This window comes from Pieris brassicae, chromosome 14 (genome assembly GCF_905147105.1).
Source record: "Pieris brassicae chromosome 14, ilPieBrab1.1, whole genome shotgun sequence".
NCBI lineage: Eukaryota > Metazoa > Arthropoda > Insecta > Lepidoptera > Pieridae > Pieris > Pieris brassicae.
The window spans coordinates 5,197,301-5,212,086 of record NC_059678.1 but is presented as its reverse complement, the minus strand read 5'-3'; the positions used below and the strand labels follow the sequence as shown (position 1 = coordinate 5,212,086).

Genomic DNA, 14,786 nt, shown 5'->3' with positions numbered 1-14,786 from the left:
TTAAATTTCTGATTGAATTTAGTAATTGTAAATCCTGTATTGAGATTTTAATTTAATGTTTGTTGACTAAGTTTCGCGCATCATGATTTTTAGCCTTATAAGCAAAAATATTACTAGGAAGACATCGCTGGTTAGTAATAAGGCCGAACATCTCTTTTGAGCTACATGAAGTTTTACAGTATTCGTTATCTATGATGTATATAGATGGATTGAGAAGGTCTGCCAAGGATAGAGAGACGTAGAAACAATTGGGGGAGGCCTATATCGACAGACACACTCACCAAAGTGGTTGTTAAAAAATTTATTTTGCTACGTGAATTAAGAATTCTACAATTTTACATGAATAGTCAGAAATAAAAGGGCATTTATTATTATTACATTATGTATATAGATATTTATAGTCTAAATGTGACGAAGTGTCATTATACTAGATAGCCAACGTATACAAGAATAATTTAATTTACTTTAATTTTTTACCAACAAAAAAAAATGAATACAATTTATATATCTTTGGCCTTCTGGCCAAATTCTAGCGATATAATCCGCGACTTCTCTAAAATTATTGTCGCTCTACTTACCCGTATCAAGCTCGTGGTATGTGCGAGCGCAGCTATAAAAACACACAACACATTGCAAACCGTTTAGTTCGTCGCACAGAGCGACACACGTTGCACGTGTCGTGTTTCATAATGGCCGCTATCGACATGTTGTCGTCGGAACAAATATTTTACGGGTGCAGCCCGCCAGCCGGTTTCCTCACAGACTATTCAGTTCCCGTTAGAAGACCAACTAAACTAACATCCAGAGGTTACTCGGCGCCCTCTCTCTCTGTGCTAAAACCGGTGCAATTGTCATTAAAATCATCAGCGCCGAGAAGTTGCATACGGTTGTCAACGGAGAAGAAGCAAAAACGCGTAGTGTTTGCGGACGACAGAGGTTACGCGTTGGAGCATGTGAAGGTCATGACTGAGCCGTCCCATGTACCACCATACTGGGCTCTGATGATTGTTGCCAGTCCACCATTAGAAAGAAAACTTTCACTGGTTGACACTTGGGATGTGAGGTTCCCGCAACCGGCCTCTGATTATTTAGAATTCAGAAGGAGAATAACAGAAAACTATGTCGCGCTGGAGAATGTGATAGTTAAACACAACGAAGGCGCCGTGGATGGTACCGTCAAAGTGAAGAACTTGGATTTCGCGAAGGAAGTTCTAATCCGTGCATCATCCGACGGGTGGAGTACGCACGAGGACACGTATTGTGCGTTTGTTGAATCTGGGCCTTTGAACACGATTGGTGTATCAACTTACGACACATTTGGCTTCCGTTTGCAGCTACCCATACATTCGAGGAAGTTAGATTTCTGTGTGTGCTTCCGCTGCAAAGACAAGGAGTATTGGGATAATAGGAACGGTGAAAATTTCACGATAGAAAAGTCTTCAGTGAGAAAAACGCCAGCCATATCGTGTGCTAGACTGAATTATGGTAATTCTTGGAGTGGTTCTGTCGTGGGTCACACGCCGTATTGGTGAATTGTGTTGCGTGGATTTTGTGTCAAAGTTTTGTGAATTGTGCTATCGTAAGTCCAGTTCAGAGACGGCAAGATTGTTACTTTAAACTCGTCATGGAGTCTCGGACAGTCATGGCAGCCCAGGAATATAGTTTTTATGACTAAAGATCTCTGGTTTTGATGAGATTTATATGTAAGTAGATAGATTTCGTTGATTAATAATAATATTGCGAGTTCAAAAACAAAACTGTAGGGTATACACGCTACAGTTTTTAAACAGTTTAATAAATTTGTAATGAATTATTTAATTTATTAAAAATGGATGGTGCTAATGAGATACATCAATCAAAACCAATTTTATTAACGTTTTAAAACAAAAAATGTAATACAATTTATATATTCTGAAAATTATATTGAATTTTTACGCTCTTACACTTGAATGGGAAAAAGGTTATTTGATATAAATCATAAAACATATCCAAAAGTTATATCTTAATGCAAATGCTAATACATTGTTCGTACAAAAGATTCCCTGCAATATCAATTACTAAACAAGATTTTTTAATTAATTGTAGTGTGTACATGTCTATTTATTTTTTAACTACGACCCAAAGCACTTGGAACCTAGAGAAGATAATGATTCATAGATTTCTATAAAAATAATCCTCGATCTGCATCCCTCAGGAACCTGCCATTGCAACCGGTGGAGTCCCGCGGTTTTATCGCGTTAATTTGATCGCTGCGATAAGCCTCTAATGGAGTATTTCATACAAGAATTTTTTGATTTGTACCTTTATTACCTGTAAAATATAATATCGATATGGTTGAAAAAAAACTTATAACGGAAAATCGTATCTATATCTGTGTGTTAAACACATCAACAGTTTTTTTGCGTTCTCCATTATCAAATAAAAGCACACGCCATGTCAGAGTTCGGAATATTAATTTTTCTCTATTTATAAATTTCTCGGAGACTGAGGGTTGAGAAACGGATATTTCGATAAAAAGAGAACGCAGTAGGAGTCCCTGTGTCATAGGCTAGTCTCTTCCATTTGACAATAAATTCTACATAACATTGTTAGTGTTTAAAGAAAGCAAGATAATGTTTTTATAGTTTTTATTCGAAAGTTTTGATAGATTGAAACACCTTTATAGATAAATATAGTCTATGGATAACAATACAGTCAAACTTACAATATAAATGTCGTTTTGTTAATAACTAATTCGTCTTTATCTGTGGAAGGAATATTGAAATAGTGAAATAAAAGTAACGAGTGTAGTGTATGACTAGTGCTTTTTTATATAATAGGGGGCGAACGAGACAAGGGTAGTCATTGCAGGCCATAACACCCATTTTTAGTGGGTACGTTGCCGGCCTCTTAGCGAGGAATAAAAATGTTTCACGGCAGTTGTACGTAATTATGGAATGACAGTTATAACGCGTTTCGTATAACGCAATTTCCGTCACCCATATAACGAGTATTTTATAGATAACGCAAAGATTTTCAAGTTACATCTCTGTAGTGTGAGATTTATAATGATTTGTCGAGTACATAATTAGTTTTGCGTATCTTTGCAATTGTGTTGTTATAAAATTAAACTATAACTTTATTAGTTTTTGAATAGTTAAAATATACCGGTACTACGAGAAAACTTCTACAACGCGGTTGACCGCGTCTTACTGTATGTGGTACAAAAATTGCTTTTGTAATCAATCTTAAAAGTAACTGTTAAAGGCTGGCATGGCTGTCAATGGGCGGCGGTCTTACTTAACATCAGCTGCTCGTATGCCCCATGGCCTATAAAAGGACGTGGTGGCCTCTCAGATGTTTGGTAGGCAGTGTTGGCCTAGTGGCTTTAACGTGCGAATTTGATCCCTGAGGTTGTAGGTTCGATTCTCTGTGCACCAATGGACTTTGTGGGCATTTAACAATACCTCGAACGGTGAATGAAAACTCAGATCCAAAAACTTGTGTCAGGCAAGGAGGCTGATTGCCTACTTGCCTATTTTATAAATCATTATACAGATACAGAAATCTGAGGCCCAGACCTAATAAGGTTGTAGCGCCACTAATTTATTCATTTTTAGTAAAATTTTCTAGAACTTATATAGATACTAGTTGTACTATTTGATTTTTGCCTTTTCATTTGAAAAGTCTAGTAATTCACTTGGACAATACGTTACTAAAATAAAACATGATATTTTCTAGAATGTTCATTTAAAAGCGTACCCAAAAACGAATTAATTTAAATAACCTTTCCCCTTCACGCCTATTATTTTTATTTTTATTGTTTTAGGTTGTTAACCTTCATTATAATTTTGACAATTGACATTTCAAAACTCCGATACGTGTAAATCGTTTTGGTTAGAGAAAAGAATTTAGTAAGTTAGCAAATAAACGATTATTATTATTATTACCTGAAACAATAATTGTGGCGTCATTTGAAGTTTGGTTTTCAAATAAATAAGAATTAACGCGGAAACCGCAGAGATAACTGCTCATACGGTCGTAGCATGTTGTTCTAAGCTTTCCTCGGTAAATAGACTTTAAAATACAGAGAGTTTGATTTGTTATATATAATAACTTTTTTGTAGATATTGTCTGTGTCTATATGAAGCTGTAGAACATCACTTTGCTCTATTGTCAATAGTTTTCACTGCAAATAGGTCTATCTCTATTGGTAATTTAATTTGGTTTATACTATCGTAATATAATTTATTTTATAGACTTTTTCGTAGATATTGAAATGTTCTATAAATGTCTATTTCATCACTTGCCTCTATAGTCAATAGTTTTCGCAGCGTGCACACCTTTGGTTCACACACATCGTAATTACATTCAGAGCCCTAAATTCATATTCATTATGGATGTTTCAAATCTGTCCAGTAGTTTTGGAGCTTATTTAATGCAAACAATCAAATATTTCTTCTTTATAATATTAGTTTCATCATTAAAAGAATCGAAAATGTTCCTAAACATAGGCCGATCATTGCTTTTTTTCATTGGCTTGGCTAACGTAAATATGTAAACTAAAAATATTATTAGCAATACCTAGATTTCAATAAAATGCTTAGTTTCAAGCTAGACAAATCTGGAATTTTGTTTAGTCCGAAACAGCTCGAACGAATTTATGTCCGATTTTTTAAAATAAAAATTCAGGTCACTATAGCTAATACTTGCATTATTAAAATTTTTGGTGTTAAAATACACACACACAACTAAAAAACTAATAAAGATTGGGGTGTGTCCAAATAAAGAATTTTTATAACCTAGTCGTAATATATTACGACCGAATGAATGCCGGCTATCACTATATTATATTGGAACATAGAAAAGGTAAGGTTTTACTTGTGTGATAATTTTTTTTATCGCTTCGTATCACTCACTATCAAAGTGTAATATTTAAATTCAAGGCAAAGCCACGATGACCTTTCATAAGGTCATTTGTATTTCCTCTTGTTGGCATGCTAAGTTCGCGCGTAAACGCACAACTAATATGTCAAATAAAACATCATAGACTCAAAATTTTATTGTTAAAATGTTAAAAATCTGACTTTGATGTTTGATAGTTGCTATGGAATGTTCTTAACTTAATTTGATAGATTTTTAAATTAATAAAAATTCGTCATTTCATAGATAAATTATTGTATGATTAGAATAAAAATTTAATTAGACCGTTATATAGGTATATATATAAACTGTTGCCTAGACCGTTGTCATGGAAACGTTAAACAAACGACATACGCTAAGGAACAGTGTTCATTAGTTCCACAGAATACTTCCTTCAAACAAAAAGGACCAACAAATCATTAGTATCCTGTCCCGTTTTCGCACGCCTAACATTTATTTCTACATGTTTGCTTTATAAGCTAATCTTTGTCAGAGAGATAATGTATCATTCCAATAAAAAAAATTAAAATCGGTCCAAATATTTTATCATTATAATATTAGTATATAATATATACTAAAAAAAATGTTAACTAATATATATATTAGCAAACAATTATATATAAAAATACGACTGGTTGACAAACGGATCGTCAGTGTTGAGCCTTATTAAAATAATCTCAAGGTAGACTATTTTAAGACAATTTCTTCCATTAGATAACTTCAATTTGAGGGTCGAATAATAATAATGGTGGGTCTAGTCGCTTGTCTATTGTTTTGTGTGTATTCTTAACCAGAGATAAATATCGACAAGGCGGCCTAAAGACTTGAGCGTTGGTTACAGACAATTTTAGATTAAATAACGAAGTTTGCACATGCGTATTCCAATCTTAGTTGGCAACCGCGGCCTCAACAATCTTTATAACAATCGTTACGTATTCGTTTACGTCAATAATTTTAATAAGAACTATGCACCTTTGTGCGTTTAGTTCCAATACCCTCAGAATGTCAAAAATAGTGTTTGTGGTAATATCTCTGATTACTTGATTATAGAGCTTGTATACTCTAGATATACCATAGACAGTAGTCCGACTTGATAGTTTGGCGCGGACAGAACCTGTCTTCTATGTGTCAAAAATGTATTGCATTGTGATTGATATGTATGATTTCTATATTGATATGGGACAGCAGAGCCTTCTCCGTTGGTAGTTTGTGATGATACTTGACACAGCGAGTACATTTCATAGACGTTCGCTTTTACCAATAGCTACGTGACTGTCGTCCATATTAATTGAAGTGTCAGCTGTCAAATTATGATTTTGGCAATTGGTGTAAATGTTGGATTCAGCAGAGAATACTTTACGTCAAAAATGCATTTATTAGTATTAACTAAATACACAATTATAATAGGTATGTTTTACATGAAACACACTCCAAATGATAATATATAATAATAATAAATAAAACTCTAAAAATAGAACCCAGTTGATGTCCTCAGATATATAAATCTCATATTTAATTTGGCATTAAATGTGTACAATTAATTTTGTTAATTGTCAGTTTCTGCTGGCGTTTTGTTTTAGTTTGACACTTGACATGACGTCTGTCCAAACTTAGCCTCGCATAATCTGTGCGTAATTTATTATTAGCGCCACGTATTTTATGATTTATTACCAATTACCGCTGGCCAGTTTGACAGCCCGCCATTTCTGCAAATTTAGTTTTTGTTACCTCGGTATGGACTGTTTTAAAAAAAATCAATGAAATCTGTTTATCTTACAGTTAATATTAATCTGATTAATATAAGTGAAATTAAAGACTGACTAGATGTCTAGATATTTTTCACACACTGAACTGTTTCCAAAAACGAAAACGTTTGTATTATATCTTAATTTAGGTTCTCTAACTTTCGGTAGCGATAGCTATTACATGTATTGAAACCTAGTTATTTTTATTAATAAATACGTTTTCTTTTTTGAAAGCAGTAGTATAAGAAACTAAAAAACATTTCAGTGATATACCTGAACTCAGAGCCGTACATTATATGAGAGTTATTTTTACATTACTTAACGACTGATTATAGGCATCCTAGTGCTGTTATTGTAGCTTAATGAACCTCTCTTAGTTCAGTTAGTTCATTTAAATGAAATTATTGTTGTAATTAATTTTTGTTTATCTATTTATATATTATGTATAAATTGTTATGACTCAACTTAGCTAGGTCTAACCAGTCATAGCTAAACATGTTAATGGTTTTGGCCATGGTTGGCCTTGGCTAGCCATGATTAGTAAGCCTTGGCTTCGCTAGCCATGAGTGGTTAGACTTGGCTTGGCTAGCCATGACTGGTTAGACTTGGCTTGTCTAGCCATGACTGGTTAGGTACTAGTCTAACCATGTCATGTCTAAACTTTTAAATAGCTTTGGCTATGCTTAGCCATGTTTAACCGGTTGTGGCTAAGCGTAGCCATTTATGTAGTTATTAAAGAACATTACCAATATAATATATACATGATTATATTGAGTAATAAGCCATAAATCTAGTGATTATTGTTACTTATGCACGAATTATTAGTTCATGAAGCATTTTGTTATTTTTTATTGAAACTGTAAGTCAATCAACCGTTTGTGTTAAATATGAATGTTAATTTATTTAATGTAAATTATATTTTTATTTGTGTATTGTCTCTTCGATGATATACCCCTCGTCATATTATTTCTCCTGGTCATGTCCTGACCACGAGATTTTTATAAAAGAACCAGGAGGCTCACCTCATGTTTAGTGACCGCCGCCCATGGACACTCAATGCCAGAAGGCTCGCGCATTGCTGGCCTATTAAGAATTGATAAGCTCTTTTGAAGGATCGTAAGTCCAATTGGTTCGGGAATACTTCAGTGGGCCCCTGGTTCCACATAGTTATATGTTTTATATGTTATAGAGGTTATTAAATGTCAAATGAATATATATTTTTATAAGTTGTTTTAATTGTGAATATAATTTATTGTATCTGATGATTGTATGAATAAATATTGATTTTTTTATTTAATTTTATTTATTTTAAATACATCCCGAATACCAGCGGCGATACAACCTTTTTAGGTCTGGGCCTCAGATTTCTGTATCTGTTTCATGATCATTTGTTAATCTATAGGCAAGTAGGTGATCAGCCTCCTGTGCCTGACTCACGTCGACTTTTTGGGTCTAAGACAAGCTTCTTGCATAACTAACATAGCTTCTTACATAACATAGAAAGAAAGTCCATTGGTGCACAGCCAGGGATCGAACCTACGACCTCAGGAATGAGAGTGGAACTCTGAAGCCACTAGGCCAACACTGCTCTGCAAAACAAGCCAAATAGCGTAAAATTTGTCTCAAAACAATCCAGTTCATTCCATTAATGTTTGATAGTCTTAAAAAAATATTCTTTAGTAATTTTTTTACGCATCAACATTTCTATATACTAAATTATGAACGCCTATACATTAATAATGATGAAAATGGTTAAACCGAAAATTAAAAAAAAACCCAAATGTTTTGTATCTATAATGCCAGATTTCGCTGTATCGAGGTACTTATTCGTAAAGAAACCACCAGCTCTGGTGTCACCTCTACCATGCACCAGGTGCCAACTTACTTCTCACCTCCCCTGCACTTGGACCCCACGGCCCAAGACTACTCCAAAGGGAACATAGGCAAAGTTGAAGCAGAGAAGCCGTTTATCGTTTTCCGTCTGCTCTGCAGCCAGCGTTTGGCTTTTCCGAGGGAGATGAGTTGGGTATAACGCGTCCACACATGTACGCACTCCATACCAAAGCCCCATCCTCCAAATAAATGATATATAAAAATTTAGACCTTCTAGTATAATTGGCGTGTTCAGGGATTTCCTTATGGGTATTCTTTGAATTTTGAATGACCCAACGGGGCTCACGTATAAAGCGATTCTGATGCTGTTCGCTCATTTGCCATTCGTAATAAGATACGTGATAAAGTGTAATAACTGATAACGATTTACGACACCACAAACACTTGTTTGTCTCGATTTTTAGATATTTCCAATATTTTTCTCTGTGTGGTATGTGGAAGTCGATACTACACCTAGGCTTGCAACTCTATTGCATGTGGATTTCACTTCTGGACGGAAGCTCCTTCCACTTGACCGTATTTCATCATCATAGCGGTTCGAATCCTCGACGACCAATCTCTTTCCGAGCGGCATGTTCCTTTGGCGTTGCGTAGAGCTGAGGGGTCACTCTGCATACCGTATTTACCATGGAGAATGTTCAGAGGAGTTGATTGGATACGTACATCTGAGTCACATTACATCACATCATCGACGTCCTTCGTTCCAGAAGTTAGCGTTTTTCAAGGCAGTTCTTACCTCGCACCACCACTATATGGAACCAGCTGCCCACTGAAGTATTTCCGAACCAATTCGACTAACAATGCAACGACCAAAAGGTCGTACCAATTTGTAAAAGGCCGGCGAGGATTCTGGTGATGTGAGTCCATGGGAGGTGGTATCACTTAACATCAGATAGGCCTCCGTTTGAAAAAGATATATAAATAATAATAATGTATACAAGCTTAAGCTTGTTGAAGCTTAAAGCTTAAGATTATTTTTGAAGCTAAGTATAATAACTTAGTGATTGTTGCAATATCGTGAAGACGACTGAAGAGACATCGTAAAGAAATGTGTTAAATTCCGACTAGTGAATACTAGTAAACAACTTTTCTTTTGATATATATTTAGGTTTGTTATATATTACGTCCTTACATATGAAATTGGCGTTTTGTATAGGAGGAACAAAAAGTCGAATATTTTTAAATATAATATATTTAATTAATCAAAGTATGAACCATTGTTTTCTATGCACTTTTGCCATCTCATGGGTAGTTCATTGATCCCTTTACTAAAAAACCAGTCGGACGGGAATCAATGAAATCTGTGAAGGCGATTTGGACTGCCCCATCAGAGTTAAAGTTTCCCTTGCAAGAAGTTGTCCAGATTTCGAAAAAAATGGTAATCTGTTGAAGCAAGGTCCGGGGAGTACGGAGGATGTCTTAGACATTCCAATTGAAGCTCATCTAATTTGGTAGCCGTCTGTTGTGCAGTGTGTGGTCTAGCGTTGTCGTGAAGTATCAGTGGCGTGGAGCGATTGACCAGCCTAGGTTGTTTAGCCGCTAGCTTTTCCATTATGGTTTGCAATTGCTGACAATAGACATCAGCCGTAATAGTCTGGCCAGATTTGAGAAAACTGCAATGAACAATACCGGCACTAGTTCACCAAACGCTTACAAGTAACTTTTTTGGGGTTATTTTCGCTTGGGGCAGTATTTGGCTGGCTGGCCAGGATCCAACCATTGCGCTGAGCGCTTCCGATTATCGTAAAGAATCCATTTTTCATCACAGGTAATGATTCGGTTTAAAATACCTTCATTATTGTGCCAGGTCATTCATGACACGCAGCAGTCGACGCGCGTTTGCCGGTTTGCTTCAGTCAATTCGTGAGTCACCTTTCAAGCTTTTTAATCTTCCCAATTTGCTTCAAGTGAATTAAAACAGTTTTATAACTAACATCGTGGCCTGCAGCTAACTCGGACGTGGTTTGCGAGGGATCCGCTTCCACAATAGCCTTCAATACTTCATTATCAACTTGGGTCTCAGGCCGTCCACGGGGCTTGTTCTGCAGGTTGAAATTTCCAGAACGAAAACGTTGGAACCAAAAACGAACTGTGTTTTCTTTTGCAACATCACCGCCATACACATCATTCACCCTTCGAGTCGTTTCCGCAGCACTAGTGCCACGGCGGAACTCTGACTCGAAAATAATGCGATACTTTAAGTTTTCCATTTTGTAAAATGAGTGACGCAAACACAAAAAACAGAAGAAAAAAACAAATGAATGACGGTCATCGTAGCACAAATACATGAGTAAATAGCTGTACAAATTTGAATTTGGAATTCCTTATCAAAGAGGAGAACATCGTGATTAAAGTGGCCAGTACGAAATACGTCAATTTCATATGTAAGGACCTTATACTAGGTTTCAGAATGAATTATGATTGAAAAACTCGGCTGAATTTTTGAAGTGAAACTTCTTCAGGCGCCTGCCTTTAGTGTAAAACGTATATGTTATTTATTGATTGAAGTTCACCGCATATATCTAGTATATGTTATATGGTATCTTTTCTAATTCATGACAATTATGGTAAACATAAATGTTACAAAACCAAGCTCTGGAGAAGTAGTGTTTATTCGATTTTATTTACAAAGAATTCGAGAGCATGTACTTTTAGGTTGATTTTTGCAGACGGATTTTGGACAATTCTGCTAATTCCGTATGTATACCTAGCACCCATTTGCGGTACCTGGGGGCCCAGATACTGCTGGATCGACACAGTAGAGGCGGACCAGCGGCATCAAGCAACTTACACGTCACGGCTAAGTTACAGTTGAAGCGAAACTTCCAATGCGACTTCCAACAAGGTTCCGTTAACGCTCCTGGGGAGGGGAAATAGAATGATACAGAGTGAGAGTGAAAGCTTCCTATTTTCATTTCTACATTACGAAGTTTCACTTCTTTGATATGTCAAATAGAAGTCATACAGTGCTACGTCTCGACTAATCATACTCTAAATAACGTTCGCAATTTATGTATACAATTTTGAATAGTCAAATAAAAAGTGCCTGACCAAGTTTATTAGCAAAGTCACTCGTCTTAGTTTTAAATAGGCGTCTGTTTTGAATTGATAAGTGTTAACGTATCGTGCACGTGTACATGGCATATCCAGATAACATTTTCAACAACTTTTTTGCATCTATCGGCGAAGAAAGCCAAATCCAACAAGTAGACCAAAATGTAATCCCGTACTTTCTCCTTCCGAAAACACAATGTTTCTCAGACCTGTAGACCCTTATGAAATAAATATTTTAATAAAAAATCTTAAAAACAAAAATAGCCACGGTATTGACGAACTCCCACCAAAATTACTTAGGAAATGTGCAGACGAACTCACTCTACCATTCTACAAATTGATAAATCAATCCTTCGAGGAAGGTGTTTTTCCTGATCAACTCAAAATAGCAATAGTTACATAAGAAAAACGACAAAACAGACCCCAATAATTATCGTCCAATAGCTCTATTACCGACTGCATCAAAGATATTTGAGAAAACAATGTGTGATCGGGTGTACGCCTTCTGCGAGAAATATGGAATATTCAATGAATGTCAAAATGGTTTTCGAAAAAACAGGTCAACAACTTTAGCAGTATATAAATTCATACAGGAAGCTCTTAATATAACAAATAATAAAGAATACGCAATCGGTCTGCTCCTAGACATGACTAAAGCCTACGATAAGGTACAATATGAAATATTGTTAAATAAACTCTATGGGATAGGTATCCGCGGAAAAACTAACGAATGGTTCAAGTCCTATCTTGAAAACAGAAAACAATTAGTAGAAATAGAATTTTATAACAATGAAAGAAAAATTCTCCAAAATTACCGCTCTGACAGTAAAACAATAAAAGCCTCAATACCACAAGGAAGCGTTGTTGGGTGCCTTCTTTTTCTCATTTATATAAACGACCTTCCAAAAACCATAGAAGGACCTGGTCCATGTGTTTTAGTAGCTGATGATATTTCGATTATAGCCCCCTGTCATGATATCACTAACATACACTCTACACTCAATAATATTCTAACAAAAACTTTAACCTGGATGAATGCACACCATCTTGAAATCAATTTTGAAAAAACCAAAACAATAGCATTCCACCCCCGTCAAAAAAAGCCACTTTCTCTAAATTTCTCTTTTAACAACCACACAATAGAACAAGTTAGCGAATTTTCATTACCAGGTATAACAATAGACACAAACACAAACTGGAAATCACACATACAAAAAATAAAATCAAAACTATCAAAATTTTTATATGCTTTCCGGGAAATTAAAAAGACTACGGACCTGAAAACCGCTCTAACTACCTACTACGCCTATGCGCATGCATGGCTAAACTACGGTGTAATAATGTGGGGAAATAGCACCGACGCACCAGCACTATTCACAACTCAAAAAAAGTTAATTCGGATCATAGTTAACATAGAACAAACAGACAGCTGCAAACCACATTTCATAAAACTAAACATTATCACTCTACCCTCATTATACATATTGGAAATCTGTAAATTTGCCCATACACACAAAGAATTTTACACCACACGCGAAGACATACAGACAAGATATACACTTCGACACAAAAAACGCCTAAACCTACCTCGCATAAATCTTTCCGATTACAAATACATGCATCAAGCCCACTAGTCATGTCAATCAAAATTTATAATAAACTACCGGAGACACTAAGAAATGAAAAAAAGATACATATATTTACAAACAAACTAAAAAAACTTCTTATACGTAAATGTTATTATAGCGTTAATGAGTACCTAGAAGATAAAAATATAGCTTAATTTCATGATTATTAATCCCTAAATATTCACTATTACTAGCCTGGAGTGTGAAGTTTTATGTGCTATTTTGTTGCTATTAGTTATGTTATATAGGTTTTGTAATTGCCTTCTTTTGCTGTGCCCTAACAGGGTCCATAATATTGTACCTAACTTTAAGCCTCATAAACATCTTTTGTAACGTTATGGAATGCAAATAAATACATGAATACAGATGATAAATATATAAATAACGTACACAAGCTATGTAAATTAATAAAGTATCACTTAGTTTTCAGTCCGCCATGTTATTAAATAAGATTCTCTGTTTTGAATTGATTAGTGTCTATGTCGCAGTAAAGTAGTTAAATCGGAGAGTTAATTAAATCTCTACACAGATAATTAAAGATCGATAATATTCAATCAAGTCGCAAGAGTTTTGATTTTAATAAAGCAGCGTCGAAAACGTTTTAACTACCTGTCTAACCGAAAGCCAGCGTGTTGATTAACAATGTAAAACAAGACTCGGCCATGATTATTTAATGTTTTATTGTTATTTCGGTGTGATCGTAAAGAACTGAGAACTTGGAAATTCCGTGTTTTGTTTTATTGCAAATGGTTATATTAGGTTAGTCTTGTTGCCTAGGAATGTGTAGGAAACTTGTTAAACGTTTCGTTCACTCACTTGTCTAACGGAACTTTAACGATTGAATATCGATCTTTAATTAAGATGAATGAATCATTCTAGAGATGCAATTAACTCTCTGATTTAACTAGTTTACTGCAACATCTACATATCGTGCGCCTGTGTGAATCATGACCAGAAAATAATTATATAAGTAAGCTGGCTATGTAAATGAATAAAATATCACTCGGTTATAGTATTCAGTTCAAATAAAAAGCGCCTTATGAAATTGATTAGCAAAGTCACTCGCCTTATTATTAAAAAAGCGTCTCTGTTTTGAATTGATAAGTGTTTACGTATCGTGCACGTGTACATATCATATCCAGAATATAATTTTTAAAAATAACATTCACACGCTATGTAAATAAATAAAATATCTCTCTATTAAATTGTTCAAATAAAAAGCGCCTGACAAAATTTATTAGCAAAATCACTCGCCTTATTTTTAAATAAGCGTCTCTGTTTTGCATTGATTAGTGTCTACATATCGTGCGCATGAGCGAGACATAGCCAGAAAATAAATATAAATATAAAATTCACAAGCTATAAAAATTAATAAAATATCTTTCTGTTAAATGGTTCAAATAAAAAGCGCCTGACAAAATTTATTAGCAAAGTCACTCGGCTTATTTTTAAATTAGCGTGTCTATTTTGCATTGATTAGTATCTACATATCGTGCGCATGAGCGAGACATAGCCAGAAAATAAATATAAATATAAAATTCACAAGCTATGTAAATAAATAAAA

The 14,786-nt window shown here is 35.0% G+C and overlaps 1 protein-coding gene across 1 annotated transcript; it reads left to right on the top strand.

Moving 5' to 3' along the window:
- The first annotated feature begins 658 nt into the window (after positions 1–658).
- LOC123717996 (protein phosphatase 1 regulatory subunit 3C) lies at positions 659–7,835 on the top strand. The gene has a single exon (XM_045674330.1). The coding sequence runs from the start codon at positions 690–692 to the stop codon at positions 1,530–1,532; it is 843 nt and encodes a 280-aa protein (XP_045530286.1). The 5' UTR covers positions 659–689; the 3' UTR covers positions 1,533–7,835.
- The last annotated feature ends 6,951 nt before the right edge of the window (positions 7,836–14,786 follow it).